Source organism: Somniosus microcephalus, chromosome 31, assembly GCF_052327205.1.
Source record: "Somniosus microcephalus isolate GS21.2 chromosome 31, FLI_Smic_1.0, whole genome shotgun sequence".
Taxonomy (NCBI): Eukaryota; Metazoa; Chordata; class Chondrichthyes; order Squaliformes; family Somniosidae; genus Somniosus; species Somniosus microcephalus.
This window is the reverse complement of record NC_141017.1, coordinates 40,442,232-40,461,817: the sequence shown is the minus strand read 5'-3', so window position 1 is coordinate 40,461,817 and position 19,586 is coordinate 40,442,232. Positions and strand designations below refer to the sequence as shown.

General features: G+C 54.0%; 1 protein-coding gene and 1 long non-coding RNA gene across 5 annotated transcripts; both read right to left on the bottom strand.

Moving 5' to 3' along the window:
- Positions 1–690: 690 nt before the first annotated feature.
- On the bottom strand, positions 691–4,324 carry LOC147097791 (uncharacterized). The gene is made up of 4 exons (XR_015074302.1): positions 4,216–4,324; positions 2,970–3,034; positions 1,551–1,597; positions 691–783 (listed from the first exon to the last, which is right to left on the bottom strand). It is a non-coding gene; the product is annotated as an uncharacterized LOC147097791 (long non-coding RNA).
- Positions 4,325–5,733: 1,409 nt separating this feature from the next.
- Positions 5,734–17,753, bottom strand: LOC147097790 (putative splicing factor YJU2B). Of its 4 annotated transcripts, none has more exons than XM_085971906.1 (10): positions 17,735–17,753; positions 15,968–16,030; positions 14,927–14,980; positions 14,590–14,672; positions 14,001–14,056; positions 11,777–11,837; positions 10,842–10,984; positions 8,518–8,690; positions 7,575–7,713; positions 5,734–6,265 (listed from the first exon to the last, which is right to left on the bottom strand). In XM_085971906.1, the coding sequence occupies exons 2-10, from the start codon at positions 15,968–15,970 to the stop codon at positions 5,811–5,813; spliced, it is 1,167 nt and encodes a 388-aa protein (XP_085828032.1). In that variant the 5' UTR covers positions 15,971–16,030; positions 17,735–17,753; the 3' UTR covers positions 5,734–5,810. The 4 variants fall into 4 exon arrangements, with proteins under 4 accessions (XP_085828032.1, XP_085828031.1, XP_085828030.1 ...); XM_085971905.1 differs by lacking the exon at positions 17,735–17,753 and adding an exon at positions 16,455–16,472; XM_085971904.1 differs by lacking the exon at positions 17,735–17,753 and adding an exon at positions 16,413–16,451.
- Positions 17,754–19,586: the final 1,833 nt, after the last annotated feature.

The following is a 19,586-nucleotide window of genomic DNA, read 5'->3' as shown; positions in this document are numbered from 1 at the left end:
ACAACTCACTGAAGATCAGGTGGACTTCTTGATCTAGTCCTACTGAGGTTAGCGTAAGCGGTCAATGACATGCCCACGATCTCCTGAAGGAAGCCCTTGGGTATGTGAGTATTATGGGCACCTGTATCTCATACGCTGCATGTATGAGGTTATGTTTTATTATCTCACTGACTTGATTGGAGCATCACCCTCCAATGTTCAGTGTTTCCTGTTCTTCAAACTTGTATTAGAGGTGAAAGATGTACGGCGATATCCCAGAATACCCCAACCCCGTGTACAATCCATGTACACAGCTCGCGACTGCCCTGTGTTTGTGTAATCGGCACGTGTACACATCAGAACGTGCTGACCATCACCGCCTCACCGCTGTCACCCATGGCTTCCCCCGCCTGTGTGAATCACACTGACCCTGGTACAGGGCCCGTGCCCAGAGCACACAGTGGCTCCCCAAGGCTCCCATTAGGCTGTAGCCTCCTCGGGAAAGCCATCACAACTCACCGTCCGTCCGTTTTGTTCCTTTCCAGGGCTGCAGATCGCCTCATCTGTCACCGGTTGTATGGCTATTGTATCTATTTCAATCGCATGTAGTAATATCTGATTATACTTTAAACTGTAACTCTTTAATAAAAAGCCGTACAATTCCTAAGACCCTTTGGGTAATCTGTGTGTGGCCTGTGATCCAAATCTTACACCTCGCCCTGCGATCGTACCTGAGTCCATGTGGAGAAGTTGATTTTATCAGCAGCATTGAACGCCATGATGTTGTGCTTCTTGGTGTTGTTCCTGGGAAGGGAGTGAGTTTAAATACATTGAGCTGTCATCAGGCCCACTGTCCACACCCTCTCCTCCCCCCCCCAGACACCCCCACACCCTCTCCCATAGCCAACACCCCCACACCCCTCCCTCCCCGCACAACCAAGCTCTCCCTCCACCTCCCCCCACATCGCCCCAACACCCACCCTCCACCTCCCCCCAACATCCACCCTCTCCCCACATCCCCCTCACACCCACCCTGCCCCCCACACACCCTCCCCCCACCCAACACCCACCCTCCCCGCTCCACACCCTCCCCCCGCCCCACACCCTCCCCCGCCCCACACACACCCTCCCCCCGCCCCACACACACCCTCCCCCCGCCCCACACACACAACCTCCCCGCACCCCACACACAACCTCCCCGCACCCCACACACAACCTCCCCGCACCCCCCCACACACACCCTCCCCGCACCCCCCACACACACACCCTCCCCGCACCCCCCACACACACCCCACCCTCACTCCCAAGTGATCCGAGTGGCACTGTTCAGGCACGAACCCAAACAGTGTATGTCGGCAGGCCATTCAGCCGCTCTCGCCCAACAAATGCACACAAAAACAGGAAATGCGGTAAATACTCAGCAGGTCTGTCAGCAGGTTCATGATTTGGGAGCCACCGTTCGCCAGTGATTCTCAGCCTGGGAATCCCAAAACATTAAGCTGCTTTGTTGTGTGCTGGCCCACCTGCTGCGTATTTCTAGACCGGGCGGAAATGATCAGAGAATCTCTTACTTGGGGACACGGACTGTGTACTCCGTCGCTGCCTGGCTGCCCGAACCCTGCCAAAGAAAAGCAGCAATGTGATTGGCAGGGGCCTGCGACAAACTGAAATCTCGACTTGTGGTACAGTAATTGCAATAATAACCACCTCCTGGTCATGTGATCGGTCACATCTGCCTACGTCACAATGACAGCTGACCTGTGCGGAGAAAACCGGGGCAAGAGAGAGCCCGCGCGGTCACAAGGATTGATTCTGCCATTCTCTCGCCCCTACTCTGTTCACCACTTCACACTGATGGACCCTTGCACTGGAGAGGGTGCAGAGGCAACTGGAGACTGATCCCAGGGCAAACAGGAGCAGAAGGGGACGGGCTTCAAATGGCCCAGTGATCTTTTCTTACCCTTTACTTTTCATCAGCTCGTCGTTTCTTAAACAGAAGGCACTAGTGCGGAATCAGGCGGCTTTTAACCCTCAGCAGTCACAGCTGTTCTACCCCTTGTGACTGAGGGAGTCGCTGAGCAGTTATACTGATCACAGCCCAAGAAAGGACGAGAGATTCAAATGACTTTGATCTTACTGATTTTACGCAGTTTTGTAACTGCTGCAAAACTAAATTATGCGGCAACAGGGCTGAGGGACTGCATTCAGATTGAAGCACTCACACTGCCCGGTGTCACTCCCAGTCAGTGGAGGGACGTACTCAAATTGCAGCCCCACATTGTTCCCAGTTTGGGCAACAGTGAGCCTGGATTACATATCTTGTTCTTGCGCACCTGACAGTGTACATTTACTGGAAGACACTGTCTTTATGCACACCAGAGCCAGAACCTTTATAAACATTTTAAAGGTAATACTACAGAAGACACCAGGGTTGAGGGACTTCGAGTTATGAGCAGAGACTGGAGAAGCTGGGATTGTTCTCCTTGGAGCAGAGAAGGTTAAGAGGAGATTTGATAGAGGTGTTCAAAATCATGAAGGGTTTAGATAGAGTAAATAAAGAGAAACTGTTTCCAATGGCTGAAGGGTCGAGAACCAGAGGACACAGATTTAAGGTGATTGACAAAAGAACCAGAGGCGACATGAGGAAAATCTTTTTTTACACAGCAAGTTGTTGGGATCTGGAACGCACTGCCTGAAAGGACGGTGGAAGCAGATTCAATAGTAACTTTCAAAAGGGAATTGGATAAATACTTGAAAAGGAGAACATTACTGGGCTGTGGGGAAAGAGCCGGGGAGTGGGACTAATTGGAGAGCTCTACCAAAGAGCCGACACAGGCACGATGGGCCGAATGGCCTCCTTCTGTAAGATTCTAGGAGCTCAGTGACTGACAACCGCTACATAGAAAAGCTTTGCAGAGTTCAGCTCACCCACTTCCCTCCATCCTCCCGCTCCACCCAGCCCCCACATTTCAAACAACGGCCCAGCTTACCAGATTTGCCATAGTTGCGAGGCTCTGGTCAGTGTTTCAACTTCCAATTGGATTTTGTTTAGATTCTGTAATAGGAACGAAATAAAGATGAATAATCCCAGTCACCTCCACAACCTCCTCCTTCCCATTCTGCGGCATCTCTCACTCTGGGATAATGACTTGGACTTGGAACTACAGGGCACTATTTTGAAATTTGCAGATAACTTGGAAGTGTAGTAAACAGTGAGGAAGATAGTAACAGACTTCAAGAAGAGACAGACAGGCTGGTGGAATGGGCGGACACATGACAGATGAAATTCAACACATGAAGTGTGAGGTGATACATTTTGGTAGGAAGAATAGAGAGAGACCATACACACTAAATGGTGCAATGTTAAAGGGGGTGCAGGAACAGAGAGACCTGGGGGTGCTTCTACACAAATCTTTGAAGGTGGCAGGACAGGTTAACAAAGCAGTTAATAAAGCATACGGGATTCTGGGCTTTATAAATAGAGGTACAGAGTACAAAAGCCAGGAAGTTATGATGGTTCAGCCTCAACTGGAGTAGTGTGTCCAATTCTGGGCACCACACTTTAGGAAGGATGTGAAGGCCTTAGAGAGGGAGCAGAAAAGATTTACAAGAATGATTCCAGGGATGAGGGATTTCAGTTACGTGGATAGACTGGAAAAGCTGGGGTTGTTCTCCTTACAGCAGAGAAGGTTGAGAGGAGATTTGATAGAGGTGTTCAAAATCATGAGGGGTCTGGACAGAGTAGATAGAGAGAAACTGTTCCCATTGGCGGAAGGGTCGAGAACCAGAGGACACAGATTTAAGGTGATTGGCAGAAGAACCAAAGGCGACATGAGGGAAAACTTGTTTACGCAGCGAGTGGTGAGGATCTGGAATGCACTGCCTGAGGGTGGTGGAAGTAGACTCAATCACGGCTTTCAAAAGGGAGTTGGATAAGGACCTGAAGGAAAACATTTTGCAGGACTCTGGGGAAAGGGCGGGGGAGCGGGCCTGGCTGAAGTGCTCCAGCAGAGCCGGCATTGGCTCAAGGGGCCTCCTGTCCTGCTGTTGTTGTTGTTGTTGTTGTTGTATTGTCGCCATTGTTCTCAGTTGTTGTTGTTTCTCTCAGATTCTGGTCTCGGGGACAGGGGTTGCTGCGCGTGCGCACACCGACACCACAATAATACCAATATTTCAATAGATGTTTGTCGCGGGAGAATCAGAAACAGTCGATAAATCAATAAATAATCGATTAACCTCCTGGGAAATCGCCGCAAAATGGGACCAAACACCAACCGCCACCGCGCCGCCCTCACCAGAAACTGGTCCGACACTCAAACCCCCGTCCCGCCGGAAACTGGTCCGGCGCTCAACCCCCGTCCGACCGGAATCCGGTCCGGCGCACATAGTTCCCCCACCTCCTTACAACTGTGCCGATCCCACTGGCTTCTGACCAAGCGGAGACTCATTAGTTGTGCATTTTCAGCTACTTTTAATGGTTATGTTTATTACTTTCAAATAGTGTATTAACAATAAATGGCACAATAACTTGAGCTGCTGGGTTTACTATTTGCTCCCTGTGCCAAGCGCCCCTTGTTGTCACTCCACGCGGAGCTAGGGTTTGAAGGGCGATGCCATCCATCAGCTGCTGCATTCAACCACTGAGCCATGTTTATGTTCCCCACCCCACCCCCCACACTAGCCACTCTCGACTGCACCCTTCCCAATGATCAGGCTGGAGTGGTCTGGGTGCACGAATCCTGCAGCCGCCTTACATCACATCTGACCAGACGATACCACGGGGAATCAAAAGATTAACAAGCACTGAGAGGGTACTCCTATCAGGAAAGATTGAACAGGCTGGGGCTCTTTTCACCAGAAAAGAGAAGGCTGTGGCAGCACAGTGGCATAGTGGTTAGCACTGTTGCCTCACAGCGCCAGGGACCCGGATTAAAATCCGGCCTCGGGTGACTGTCTGTGTGGAGTTTGCACATTCTCCCCATGTTTGCGTGGGTTTCCTCTGGGTGCTCCGGTTTCCTCCCACAGTCCAAAGATGTGCGGGTTAGGTTGATTGGCTATGATAAATTGACCCTTAGTGTTAGGGGGGATTAAATACGTGGGGTTACGGGGATAGGGCTTGGGTGGGATGGCTGTCGGTGTAGGGACCGGGTGCTAGGGTTTGGATGATCAGCCATGATCTCGTTGAATGGCGGAGCAGGCCCGAAGGGCCGAATGGCCTACTCCTGCTCCTATCTTCTATGTTTCTATGTGGGGGGACCTGATAGAGGTAGAGAATATGTTTCTACTTGTGGGGGAATTCAAAATTAGAGGCCATAAATATAATAAATCCAATAGGGAATTCAAGAGAAACTTCTTTACCTAGAGAGCGGTGAGAATGTGGAGCTCACTACCACAGGGAGTGGTTGAGGCAAATAGTGTAGATGCATTTAAGGGGAAGTTAAGTAACTACATAAGGGAGAAAGGAATAGGAGGGTGAGTTGAAGTAGGGGGGATGGGGGTGGTGAAGGCTCGAGGGGCAGGCTCGTGTGGAGCATAAACACCGGCTTAGTTGGCCTGTTTCTGTGCTGTAAATTGTATGTAATTCTATGAATTGGTCACTCCAACCCTCATTCCAAGCCCAGCAGGGAACAGACACTGGCCTCAGAATCAGGGCAGCCCCAACACAGGAACTCTCGGCCTTCAGGGCAGGATGCTCCGTGACCGGTGCCGCAGATGAACTTCAATACACACAGAATTCCTCTAACACGTTCAGGCTGACATTAGAGTATTTATTGCACAGGGGTGAATTACAAATCAGGAATAGGTGTCCATTATTTACATTCAGGCACAGCTCAGGAACTGTCTGCATCCGAGCTGGAGTCAGAATAATCAGCAACAAGTGAGCTGGTATTGGCGTCTCGATCAGAGTCGCCCACCACCTCAGGCCGTAGGGGAGAGCCAGCTTCCACCTTCAAACTGCTGTCATTCTCTTGACTCATATTGTCTGAAACATGGTTCCGCTGATCGTTTCCGCTCCCCAGCTCCATTCTGGAGTCCGTATCTCTGCTGACCAGGAGCAGCCGCTGCCTCTGGCTCGCTGAACACTCCCCGGATTTCCGTCGGATTATTCCCAGATCACTCGCAGCAATTCCGTTCGGGCTGTTTGAGGGTTTGTTCGTCAATACTTTGCTCAGTCCCAGTTTCTTTAAGGTCTCCCCGGCCTTCTCTCCCACTGTCACCTGGGGCGAGGCAAACCAGGACCGCAAGGTGATCTCCTTCCGTTTCATTCTCTGCTTGTCCTCGTAGGCTGCGTAAGAAACAGTGAGCGTCAGAATCACTGCGACTGTCCCTGGTACAACCCGCAGTCTGTTCTACCTTGCCCAAGGGGTATTGAGCCATTAGACAGCGAGTGTCAGCAGGTGGTGTGATATCAGGACCGAGCCTCATCCTGTCCAGACACGTGCATATTCCAGCTGGGATCACTGGATAGCGAGTGATCAGGAGCTGGGATCCAAACTGGTTTTCCCTTCCTGGCCCAGGAGGCCGAGATCACTTGTGCTGTCCCCTAGACCCCGTCTGGAACCAAACAACTCAGCACAGACTCGGGATTGAGCCTGGGACCACGGTCTGTGTGACTCAGTGCCATCGTGGTGGGTTCTCTCCGGAGGCAGGGGATCCATTTATTTTTGCCTGACTGTATTTAGCCTCCAACAAAGGGTCTCAGCCGCACTTTTCTCCATTCCTCAGTCCCATGTCTCTTTCCAGCAACATCCCGTTTAGCCCCTCCACCCCCTTCCAGTGCTCGGTGGCCACGAACCCGTTCATTTCAGAACAGATCAAGAGTGGGTGAGGAGTTTGTCAGAGACACTCCATCGTGCACCATCACCACCCAGTGTTTATCGGCATCACTCCCGTGCACGACTCCAAACCCCCCTCCGTTCCGTGTGACTGTCCGCCTTTCTCTTGCCGTGCGCCATAACTAATAACCTGCTCCCGGCACCATTCACAGACTAGACCTCACACAGTGGAGAACAAGCTAGTCACCTTCACAGTTCCCTTCTATCTCGGGCTTGGATACCAACAGGTCTGGGTGTTCGGACTTAGGACTTATCCAAGAATAAAGCAAAGAGCCAAGAACAGCCCTTTCCAAACCTCCAGTCCCAGGAAATTCAAACAGAGCAAACCCAAGCCGATCTCCCGGCAGATGAGGAGACCGTGGACAGGTAATGGCGCGCAGTTTGCCCACAACTCCCTGACGATTAGTCGCCAGGCAAGGTTCCAGCAGCGGTGAGCACCGGGAGAATCAGCCCTTCTATGTAAGGGAACCCAGTTACCGGAGCTTCAAGGGCCTGATTACTGGGCCCGGGGGGGGGGGGCGGTGGGAGTGTAATCTAACATCATTACATCATTCACGCTGAGGCCCCTCCGTTTCAGTGGGGGGGGGTTAGCCCCAGTCACTGACAGGCACCAGAACAGAACACCCAAATATTAACCAGTCATCTCTCAAGGTATCTGCTGCATATTCTCCCCGATTACAGAAAGTCTGGGGTTCAGCTCCTATTATTCTGCACCATTCTATTCATCAATTGAATATCGTTCATTTTCTCCCAACTCACAGTCCATAGCGTGTAATTTGAGAAGTGAGGCCAAGCGTTTATCATCCTCGGACTCCTGGACCAGTGGGATGCTGAGACACGCTTTGTTCCGCAGAGCCTCATCTTTCTCTTCTGCCTCTTTCAACACCTTCTTCTCATCCTAAAGACGGGATAAACAGAATAATTAATAAAGAACTAACCTCTGTGGGTGTAACAGAGCAAAGGAGCGGAATGGGCAAACACTGGCAAGGGCTCCAGAGGCATAAACAGCACTGACTTTACCGAGGACAATCAGCTTTGGGTTTAGTGACGACCTTCAGACCCTCTATCATGGAGATACACTGACGGGTGTCTCTCGGAGTGGGTGGGGGGAGGGGCAGGAGGTGGTTTTGGAGGGGGGGGGGCGAGATACCCGTACACTGACTGGTGTCTCTCGGGGGAGGGGGTGAGAGACCCGTACACTGACCGGTGTCACTCGGGGGGGGGGGGGGGGGGGGGTGGTTTTGGAGGGGGGTGGGTGAGATACCTGTACGTTGACCGGTGTCACTCAGAGTGGGGGGGGGGGGGGGGGGGGAGGGGCAGGAGGTGGTTTTGGAGGGGGGGGGGGCGAGATACCCGTACACTGACCGGTGTCACTCGGGGAGGGGGGGGGGGGTGGGTGAGATACCTGTACGTTGACCGGTGTCACTCAGAGTGGGTGGGGGGGGGGGGGGGGGAGGGGCAGGAGGTGGTTTTGGAGGGGGGGGGCGAGATACCCATACACTGACCGGTGTCTCTCACGCCGGGGGGTGGGGGGGGTTGAGATATCCATACAATGATCAGTGTGTCTCTGGCGGGGGGTGGGGGGGGTTGAGATATCCATACAATGATCAGTGTCTCTCTGGCGGGGGGGGGGGGGGGGGGGAGGAAAGAGATACTGTTCGGTGCCTCTACAGTGTGACCAAGGATCGGACAGTGGACCTACGCGAAATTTCTTGCGCAGCATGCTGTTAATGGCAAAGTCATCCTTCCAGGCGCTCTGCATCTCCTGGATGTTGGAGAGGGTGGGAAGGGTCGTCTTCAGCTTGGCCTGGTCACACACCCCATGCTCCAGCTTGTACATGGGATCCGTCTCCAGCTTCTTCTTCTCTTCGTGCTCTGAAGGATCAAAGGTCACTTTATGATTAAATACACAAAGCACAACACACACCCCGTGCCCCAAAGGCACGACTTCATACAGCGCCTTGACTGGAGCACAACCTCCCACTGCACATCAGAGGCACATCAAACAAATGGGTGATCTTATATGGGGTGATCAGAAGTAGGGTCCAAGGAGAGAGGGAGGAGAGAGGGAGAACGAGGGAGAGGGAGAGAAGGTGGAGGGGTTTGAGAGAGAGAGAGAGAGAGAGAGAGAGAAGGTGGAGCAGTTTAAGGAGGATTTTCCAGGGCCGTGTCAGCTGAAGATGCTGCTGCTGTTGGTGGAGAGTAGGGAGGTGGGGATGCACAAGAAGCCAGAATCAGAGGGACGGCGGATAGGTAGGGGCAAAGCAATGAAAGGATTGAAACACAAGGATGAGAATTTTAAATTGGAAGCGAAGGGGGACTGGGAGCTAATATAGGGCAGCATGGAGCAGCAGGATTTGTTGTGGGGCAGGATACGGGCAGCAGGATCTGGTGAGCTGCAGGTGGAGGGTGGGAGGCTGGCCAGGATTGGAATTGTCGAGGTTGGAGGGGGGTAAGGCACGGCGAGGGTTTCAGCAGCAGGTGGAACAGCACAGGGTAGGGGGCTGGGCAACGGGCTCTGTACAGGTCACTTGCAGGTCGAGCTAATTGGGAAGAGGGGGTGGTAATCAGTGGAGGAGGGGACACGGGGTGGGGGGAGGGAGGATGCAGTTGCAAGAAAAAAGACTTGCATTTCGATAGCACCTTTCACGACTAACGGACGTCCCAAAGCGCTTTACAGCCAATTAAGTACTTTTTTGAAGTGTAGTCTCTGCTGTAATGCAGGAAACACAGCAACCAATTTGCGCACAGCAAGCTCCCACAAACAGCAATGTGTTAATGACCAGATAATCTATTTTAATTATGTAAATTTAAGAATAAATATTGGCCAGGGCACCGGGGATAACTCCCCTGCTCTTCTTCGAAACAGTGCCACAGGGTCTTTTATGTCCACCTGAGAGAGCAAACGGGGCCTTGGTTTAACGTCAGGTCTGCAAGACAGCCCCTCCGACAGTGCAGCGCTCCCTCAGTACTGCCCCTCCGACAGTGCAGCGCTCCCTCAGTACTGCCCCTCCGACAGTGCAGCACTCCCTCAGTACTGCCCCTCCGACAGTGCAGCACTCCCTCAGTACTGCCCCTCCGACAGTGCGGCGCTCAGTACTGCCCCTCCGACAGTGCAGCGCTCCCTCAGTACTGCCCCTCCAACAGTGCAGCGCTCGCTCAGTACTGCACTGGAGTGTCGGCCTGGATTTTTGTGGTCAAGTCTCTGGAGTGGAACTTGAACCAACTCAGTAGGTAACTGCCGGCCCGAGAGTCATCGTCTCAACTCAAATGGCAAGTATGACTCTCAGTCCACGATCCCCGCCCTCCCACACTGACCCTCAGTCCCCGCCCTCCCACACTGACCCTCAGTCCCCGATCCCCGCCCTGCCACACCGACCCTCGGTCCCCGCCCTGCCACACCGACCCTCGGTCCCCGCCCTCTCACACCGACCCTCGGTCCCCGCCCTCTCACACCGACCCTCGGTCCCCGCCCTCCCACACCGACCCTCGGTCCCCGCCCTCCCACACCGACCCTCGGTCCCCGCCCTCCCACACCGACCCTCGGTCCCCGCCCTCCCACACCGACCCTCGGTCCCCGCCCTCCCACACTGACCCTCGGTCCCCGCCCTCCCACACTGACCCTCAGTCCCCGATCCCCGCCCTGCCACACCGACCCTCGGTCCCCGCCCTCCCACACTGACCCTCAGTCCCCGATCCCCGCCCTGCCACACCGACCCTCGGTCCCCGCCCTCCCACACCGACCCTCGGTCCCCGCCCTCCCACACCGACCCTCGGTCCCCGCCCTCCCACACCGACCCTCAATCCCCGCCCTGCCACACCGACCCTCGGTCCCCGCCCTCCCACACCGACCCTCGGTCCCCGCCCTCCCACACCGACCCTCGGTCCCCGCCCTCCCACACCGACCCTCGGTCCCCGCCCTCCCACACCGACCCTCGGTCCCCGCCCTCCCACACCGACCCTCAGACAACGATCCCCGCCCTCATTCCACGATCGCACCTCCCCTCTCCCTCCGGGGTCACTAACCAGTTGTTAGAATCTGCTGGTTGTCCTTCATGTCCCATCGCTCCTCCTTGCGCCGCGCTCCACTCACAATCACATAGTCGCAGTTCGCCGGGTCAGTCTGCATCTCAATGTGGTTCACACACAAGTGGCACTTCATCCGAAACCTGCAACACCAAACTCTTACTAAAGCATCCCACACCCAGAGCCCCCGCCCCGAGAGACTTTGCCCGTGCTCCCAGAGAGACCCTGTAAGAGATTCCCCGCACCCCAAGAGAGACCACAAAGGCAGAATGACAGAGTCCTTGTGACCTGCCACACTGGGAGCTCCTGATCACACTGGGGAACGCCGAATACACAGGGCAGGATAACCGCGGGCGACGCAGAACGGGGACCGCGGAGCGGGGGCGTGAAGTGCGGGCGTTCAGAGCGGGGGAGGCAGGGTGCGCTGAGCAAGGATTCCCCAGTGAAAGCAGCCTGTGAACTGCATCACTGCAACAGGAAATCCTCCTTCCTAAACCCTGTCACACTGGCGTTTATCAGCGATTTGGGGGACAGGTACACGGTGCACTGCATATCACTGCAGCGTGACCGGCACAGGGGGGCGGCACGGATAAGCAGGATAGGGAAGATTATAAACTGAATAAATGATGTTGGAACAGGACCCGGGGAAAATAAAGTCACTTTAATTCCGCTTCACCCCAAAGCATCAACAGAGGCCAATCCATGAGATTCCTCTCAGCAAAACAGATGGACAATTATGAAAATATCCTCACATATCTGGCAATGGCAAAACATTGCTGTAAGGAGGGCGAACAGCGGCGTGACGGGGGAGTTGAGCTGTCCCCACAGGGGGCTGGGGGGGGGAGTCTAGCTGTCCCCACGAGGGGCTGTGTGGGGGGGGCGTAGACTTGCCGTTACCGGGCTGCACAGGTGGAGGGTGAACAACAGAGCAGTACCTGTAGATGGGGGTTGTGTAATAGTACCCAACTTTCTTCTTCTCTGCATTGTACCGGACACCTGGAACCAACACAGAACATTTCACCACACAGGCACCAGAGTAAAGCTCCCTCTACACTGTCCCATCAAACACTCCCAGGGCAGGTACAGCACAGGTTAGATACAGAGTAAAGCTCCCTCTACACTGTCCCATCAAACACTCCCAGGGCAGGTACAGCACGGGTTAGATACAGAGTAAAGCTCCCTCTACACTGTCCCATCAAACACTCCCAGGGCAGGTACAGCACAGGTTAGATACAGAGTAAAGCTCCCTCTACACTGTCCCATCAAACACTCCCAGGGCAGGTACAGCATGGGTTAGATACAGAGTAAAGCTCCCTCTACACTGTCCCATCAAACACTCCCAGGGCAGGTACAGCACGGGTTAGATACAGAGTAAAGCTCCCTCTACACTGTCCCATCAAACACTCCCAGGGCAGGTACAGCACGGGTTAGATACAGAGTAAAGCTCCCTCTACACTGTCCCATCAAACACTCCCAGGGCAGGTACAGCACGGGTTAGATACAGAGTAAAGCTCCCTCTACACTGTCCCATCAAACACTCCCAGGGCAGGTACAGCACGGGTTAGATACAGAGTAAAGCTCCCTCTACACTGTCCCATCAAACACTCCCAGGGCAGGCAGAGCACAGGTTAGATACAGAGTAAAGCTCCCTCTACACTGTCCCATCAAACACTCCCAGGGCAGGCAGAGCACAGGTTAGATACAGAGTAAAGCTCCCTCTACACTGTCCCATCAAACACACCCAGGGCAGGTACAGCACGGGTTAGATACAGAGTAAAGCTCCCTCTACACTGTCCCATCAAACACTCCCAGGGCAGGTACAGCACGGGTTAGATACAGAGTAATGCTCCCTCTACACTGTCCCATCAAACACTCCCAGGGCAGGTACAGCACGGGTTAGATACAGAGTAAAGCTCCCTCTACACTGTCCCATCAAACACTCCCAGGGCAGGTACAGCATGGGTTAGATACAGAGTAAAGCTCCCTCTACACTGTCCCATCAAACACTCCCAGGGGCAGGTACAGCGCGGGTTAGATACAGAGTAAAGCTCCCTCTACACTGTCCCATCAAACACTCCCAGGGCAGGTACAGCACAGGTTAGATACAGAGTAAAGCTCCCTCTACACTGTCCCATCAAACACTCCCAGGGCAGGTACAGCGCGGGTTAGATACAGAGTAAAGCTCCCTCTACACTGTCCCATCAAACACTCCCAGGGCAGGTACAGCACGGGTTAGATACAGAGTAAAGCTCCCTCTACACTGTCCCCATCAAACACTCCCAGGGCAGGTACAGCACGGGTTAGATACAGAGTAAAGCTCCCTCTACACTGTCCCATCAAACACTCCCAGGGCAGGTACAGCACGGGTTAGATACAGAGTAAAGCTCCCTCTACACTGTCCCATCAAACACTCCCAGGGCAGGTACAGCACGGGTTAGATACAGAGTAAAGCTCCCTCTACACTGTCCCATCAAACACTCCCAGGGCAGGTACAGCACCGGTTAGATACAGAGTAAAGCTCCCTCTACACTGTCCCATCAAACACTCCCAGGGCAGGTACAGCACGGGTTAGATACAGAGTAAAGCTCCCTCTACACTGTCCCATCAAACACTCCCAGGGCAGGTACAGCACGGGTTAGATACAGAGTAAAGCTCCCTCTACACTGTCCCGTCAAACACTCCCAGGGCAGATACAGCATGGGGTTAGATACAGAGTAAAGCTCCTTGGGACGTGTGAACAGTACACCTCCTACAGCACTGTCTCCATTTCCCACCCTTATGGCCCCTTGCGAAAATGACTGCGTTTTGTTCTGGGGAACCACACCCACAAGGAGAGTAATGTTCCCCATTAAGGTTCGCGGCCGCGCAGCTCTCGGGACCTCCCGCGCAGCCGGCTTTTCAATGCGATAAACCGCAAATGCGCAGTATTCTGAATGTTCTGCGCAGTCCCTTAAAGGGTCCGCGCACCCCAAAAAAACCCGAGGGAACTTTGGTGGAGCGCTGACGGCATCCTAGCCCATTGCACTTAGCTCCCGGAAAGCAGCAGAGACAGGAGGGTTTTATCCAACTGGTCTGTGCTGGCTGCAGATCTGGGTGCCAGAGATGAAAGGACGAACTGACTCGCTCCCCCACCCCCTCTCCACACTTTCCCAGCCTTACCCATTCCAATGTGCTTCCCACAGCCATCACACCAGATGTTGTACGGCATCTCAAACCTTCAAGAGAGAAGAAGACTCGGTTACTAAGAAACTTCAAAACTACTCCAACCAAACCGTAATGACACTCTCCCCCACTGAAGGTTTGTTTCCAAGGGCTCTGGCCGCTGTCTGGTGACTCAACCAAGAGTCCATTGTGTGAGCCTGAGCCGCAAGTGTTGGCAAGATAGCTGGCCACGGGGTGGGGCAATCACTGCCAAGCTGATCCGTCCTCACCCAATCTCCACATGCACTCCCATCAGGGGTTGCTGGACAGTGATCGGGGGAAGAAACCATGGCTGGATTCCCCCCTCCTGAACTCGGGTACAGTGACGCCAATTGTACCCTGGTGCAGAGCAACTAAAGCAGCACACACGGGGAATCAGGACCAGGGCCGTCTGGTCTCTGTGGTTCCGTGTTGCGCCGGACTGAACGTACACTCACTCCATGGGTAGAAATCCTGACTGAACGTCGAGCACACTCACTCCACGAGTAGAAATGCACCACAAGAAAATGGGAAACTTGGAACATCAGGCTGAAAGTGGGAGACTCACCGGATGATGAGGATACCCTGCGAGAGTTTGCGGGCCCTCTCCCGCAGAGGATGACTGTTCCTGTACTTGTTGAGGGAGCCATGCTGTCAGGTTAGAAAGGCACATCAGTCCAGTTGAGAAAATGCAAGAAAAAGAAACAGTACAACATTAAAGGCAAAGCTCATCCACCCGAACCCTCCCAACCACTCCCTCCCACTTAACCAAGCCCGCTTTGTTAGAGAACTGCGTTAAAGGCACTATATAAATACAAGTTGTTGTTGCTCCACGTAAACACCTTGTGGATACAATTCCCGCCTCGCACCCACTGTTCCCAGCGCTTCATCCCAAGCACACTAACCTTGGCAGGATCGAAGTCAGGTGGGTAATATTTATTCACACCTTTCCGTTCACCCTGTGGGAGAGAAAGAGAATTTGTACAATGATTAGAAAGGTTCTTTTCCCTCGAATGTAGTCACCACCAACTCTCACAGGAGTGCAGGTCCCACAGAGGAGGGTGACAAGGGTCTCCTCCCCTCTGTACCTCACATGGCCGTTCTTCACGTGAACCCAGGCAGCGAGCGGCAGCAGAATACTCGGCAATGGGGATTCAATGCCAAGCCTGAGCCTGTCCTCACCGCTGTCCACACACTGGCACTGGATAGCGATCAGGAGCAGGGACCCTGGCTCAGGTTTGTCCTCCCACTGTCCCTAGGGATCGGAGACCATGACTAGCTTCCCAACTGCTGCATGGCCACAAACCGGGGTTCCAAACCCAGATCATTCTGTTCTGTACAGCTTAGCACCTTGGTGAGACACCTTGAGGAACGCTTTAAAAGCTGTGGCTCCTCACAGGGCAAATTCCATTCCAGTCAACAGGCCTGTTTTCCTGCAGCAATCCATCTGTAACTGAGGCACACGAGAGCTGGAATAGCACAGCACACGACATCAGGGCAGAGAGAGATTTGAAGCCAGTGGTCAGCTTGCTCCTGGACTCAGGCATGTTGGATTGGCCACTGCCAACGTTCTTGTGGTTCAATGCCTTTCCATATCAGTCCAACTTTTAACACATTACAAAAGCAAGCAATTCTCATCCAGATTCAAATATACAGCAATCAGTTCACAGGTTATTCTCCAACCTGCAAATCTGAGCAGTAACTTACAATTTGTGTGAAGATCAATTATTACTCAACCGGCCAGCATTAAAGGCAGGGGGAGAATTTAGACACTGCCAGCTTAAGATGCGAACAGGACACAGTTCTCAAAAGGAAAAACCATACATCCTCAGTCTTTAGTTAGACACTCCTGATCTATGTCCATGTACTGTACAGAAACGTTAATTCACAGATCACTGCACTTTCCCATTCACTCCCAGAACAAACAACATGACCAGCAGACCGACCATTGTTGATTTCTGTGCTCGAGATCCTACTCCGTCAAACTGGTCCCGCTACAATCCGACACCCTGTGGACAACCAGAAACAAACCGGTGAGCAAAGACTGAGCATCAAAACCAAACCTCACAGCCCAGACACCAAGCATAGGGCAGGGGCCTCAACTCTGACCCAGGAGCAGGAGAGCCTGACCCAGGACAAAGAGCCTGACCCCTGACCCAGGGCAAAGAGCCTGACCCCTGACCCAGGGCGCCGAGCCGAGCCTGACCAGTTGGGGGCTGCCCCTTGACCCCGGGCCCAGTTGCCTCGGTAACTGCAGCCTTCCTCCCGCCAGGCCCGGGCAGGTCAGCCTCTGCAGTGCGGGTAGCACAGGCCCTGGACCCCGCTCTCTCCCCCCCAATCGCAGTCCCCCCCCTGCTGAACCCCGCTCTCTCGCCCCGGGGCCCAAGCCACCTCTCTCCCTCAGCCACCGGGCCGCGAGCGCCGCCATTTTACCCGCTCCGCCGCCCAATGCGCAGCCGCGCGCTTCCGGTGATGACGCACACGCGTCCTTCCCCAGCAACGACGTCGGCCGCTCGCAGCGTCCTTGGCAACCAGCGGGAGCGGCCCGTCCTCCGGCCAGGGTCCGCGGGAGGGTCAGCGGGAGCGGCCCGTCCTCCGGCCAGGGTCAGTGGGAGCGGCCCGTCCTCCGGCCAGGGTCAGTGGGAGCGGCCCGTCCTCCGGCCACGGTCAGCGGGAGGATCAGCGGGAGCGGCCCGTCCTCCGGCCAGGGTCAGTGGGAGCGGCCCGTTTTCTGGCCAGGGTCAGTGGGAGTGGAACGTCCTCCGGCCACGGTCAGCGGGAGGATCAGTGGGAGCGGCCCGTCCTCCGGCCAGGGTCCGCGGGAGCGGCCCGCCCTCCGGCCAGGGTCCGCGGGAGCGGCCCGTCCTCCGGCCAGGGTCCGCGGGAGGGTCAGCGGGAGCGGCCCGTCCTCCGGCCAGGGTCAGCGGGAGCGGCCTGTCCTCCGGCCAGGGTCAGCGGCCCGTCCTCCGGCCAGGGTCAGCGGGAGCGGCCCGTCCTCCGGCCAGGGTCAGCGGGAGGGTCAGTGGGAGTGGAACGTCCTCCGGCCACGGTCAGCGGGAGGGTCCGCAGGAGCGGCCCGTCCTCCGGCCAGGGTCCACGGGAGCGGCCCGTCCTCCGGCCAGGGTCCGCGGGTGCGGCCCGTCCTCCGGCCAGGGTCCACGGGAGCGGCCCGTCTTCCGGCCAGGGTCAGCGGGCGGCTGCAGGGCTGCTCACTTGTAGAATTCGCAAAATTAATATTGTATTATAAGGGTCCTTTGGCAGAAGAGGCCTTGATTTTAAAAGACTGTTTTAAAAGAAGCCCAGAAAAGGGACACACAAAATGGCCGCCAGACCCCGTGACTGACTTATTGAACACTTTAAAATGGTTCCTGCAGTCCCCAGACAGCCTTTGTGGATTCAACCCACAGTAAGTTCTGGAAGCCGTTTCTGAGAGAACGAAACCAGACACATACACATACATAAAGATTGGATGCAAATCGAGTCAGATCGGCCTGTAGATAAAGGCCATCTAGATGTTTACCCAGACAAAGGGGAACAGTTCCATATTCATAAAGAACGCATCAAGGACCCGTTAAAGACATCAAGAAGACATTAAAACATTACCAGGTCATTCCAGACCAGAGATGGCCATCACTGGCCATCCCGAAAGCAGTTTAAATATAATAACTACCCCGCTGTGCCATAAGCCCGCCAAAAGTTAAACAAAGACTAACCTTGATTTGGCGGGAGATAGAGGCTTCTTCTGAGAAGTATAATTGGAGACACCGGGGGCAGCAAAATAGAAGCTCCATCTTAGATATTGGGAAGAGAGAGGTTCCTTTCTTCATCATCTTCGTGGGACCTTCAGTAATAGCCGTTACCTTCGATAGCAGCTGGAGTTCGGAGAGGAAGATGGCTCGAGTCGGCGTCCTGCCCCGGGGTAAAACATCGGGAGATCATTGACCAACCCCAGGCCGTTGACGAAACGGGAGGGTAGAAAAACTACAGAAGAAACCTATATGAAAGCCGGCTAGAGGCTTCCAACCGTGGTCAAGCAGATGATCTCCGCCGACATCCAGGCCCGTCAGTGTCCAGCCTGTCCGTGACCTTCACCTCGAGAGACAGAGAGAGAGGTGTGGCGCAGCCCGCTGTGGCTCCACTGACCACAAGGAAACAGGACGCCTGAGGGGATCAAAACGCAGATCTGTTTCAAAACTCTATATTTTTCCAACTGGATTGGTGAGCATGTTTCTGGCCCTTCATAATCGGATCTAGATAGGTTAAAGGGAGTGGTCATTTTGGATATAATTAACATGAGTTGTTGTCTCTCGATGTTCCGTGTGTTTCCCCATTTCATGATGACTTTTGTAAAGTATAATATGCCTGTATCTATTTTAGTTAGTACTGTATTGTTATGATTTGTTTTTCCCTCCCAGGTACCCTCTCATTTGCTTGCATTTGATTTGTTTTTCCATATGCAATAAAATTCCATTTTGATTCATTAAACTTGGTCGATCAGAGTCTTCTCTGCATTGTAGTTCCTGCACCTAAGTCCAGTGTCTAGAATCTAAGGGGCGAGTGGGTCGAACCACTCAAGGTTTTACTGTGCAAAAGAGAGAGAGAGGCCTCTGGCGAGAGAAACCTCTGCGATCTCAGAGAGAAAACCCCTTACACACTCTATAATTGAGTGCAACCCACTGGCTGCAAAATATTCATGCATTGCACCAACCAGTGCAGCCTCGCCCCTCCCCGTCTCTGTAACCTCCTCCAGCCCCACAACCCTGCCATCTCTGCGCTCCTCCAATTCTGGCCTCTTGACCATCCCCTGATTTTAATGCAACATTGGCGGCCATGCCTTCAGCTGCCTGGACCCTATTTTCCTCCCTAAGCCGCTCCACCTTTCTACCTTTAAGACGCTCCTTAAAACCTCCCTCTTTGGCCAAGCTTTCGGTCACCTGCCCTAATATCTCCTTATGCAGCTCGGTGTCAAATTTTGTTTGATCGTTCCTCTGCAGCGCCTTGGGACATTTTACTGCGTTAAAGGCGCTGTATAAATGGCAGTTGTTGTTGTTGTCAGGGTCAATGCATGGGCTTGCAAATCAAGTGAAAAAAAGACTCCCATTTATATAGCTGCTTTCACCACCTCAGCACTTCCCCTTACAGCCAATGAAGTACTTTTTTAAAGTGTAGCCACTGTTGTAATGTAGGGAACGCGGCAGCCAATTTGGGCACAGCAAGCTCCCACAAACAGCAATAAAATAAATGACAAAATCATTTTTTTTATTGAGTCATAAATATTGGCCAGGACACAGGGGAGAACTCCGCTGCTCTTCAATATAGAGGCATGGGATCTTTACACCCACTTGAGAGGCAGACAGTCTCATCCGAAAGACGGCACCTCCGACAGTGCGGCGCTCCCTAAGTACTGCCCCTCCGACAGTGCGGTGCTCCCTCAGTACTGCCCCTCCGACAGTGCGGCGCTCCCTCAGTACAGCCCCTCCGACAGTGCGGCGCTCCCTCAGTACTGCCCCTCCAACAGTGCGGCGCTCCCTCAGTACTGCCCCTCCGACAGTGCGGCGCTCCCTC

What these genes read in the sequence shown, in the direction of transcription:
- LOC147097790 (XM_085971906.1), bottom strand. An exon ending in CTGACTTCGATCCTGCCAAG is followed by an intron (nt 14,673 to 14,926) that starts GTTAGTGTGCTT and finishes CTAACCTGACAG; the next exon opens with CATGGCTCCCTCAACAAGTA. An exon ending in CAAATTACACGCTATGGACT is followed by an intron (nt 6,266 to 7,574) that starts GTGAGTTGGGAG and finishes TTTCTTACGCAG; the next exon opens with CCTACGAGGACAAGCAGAGA.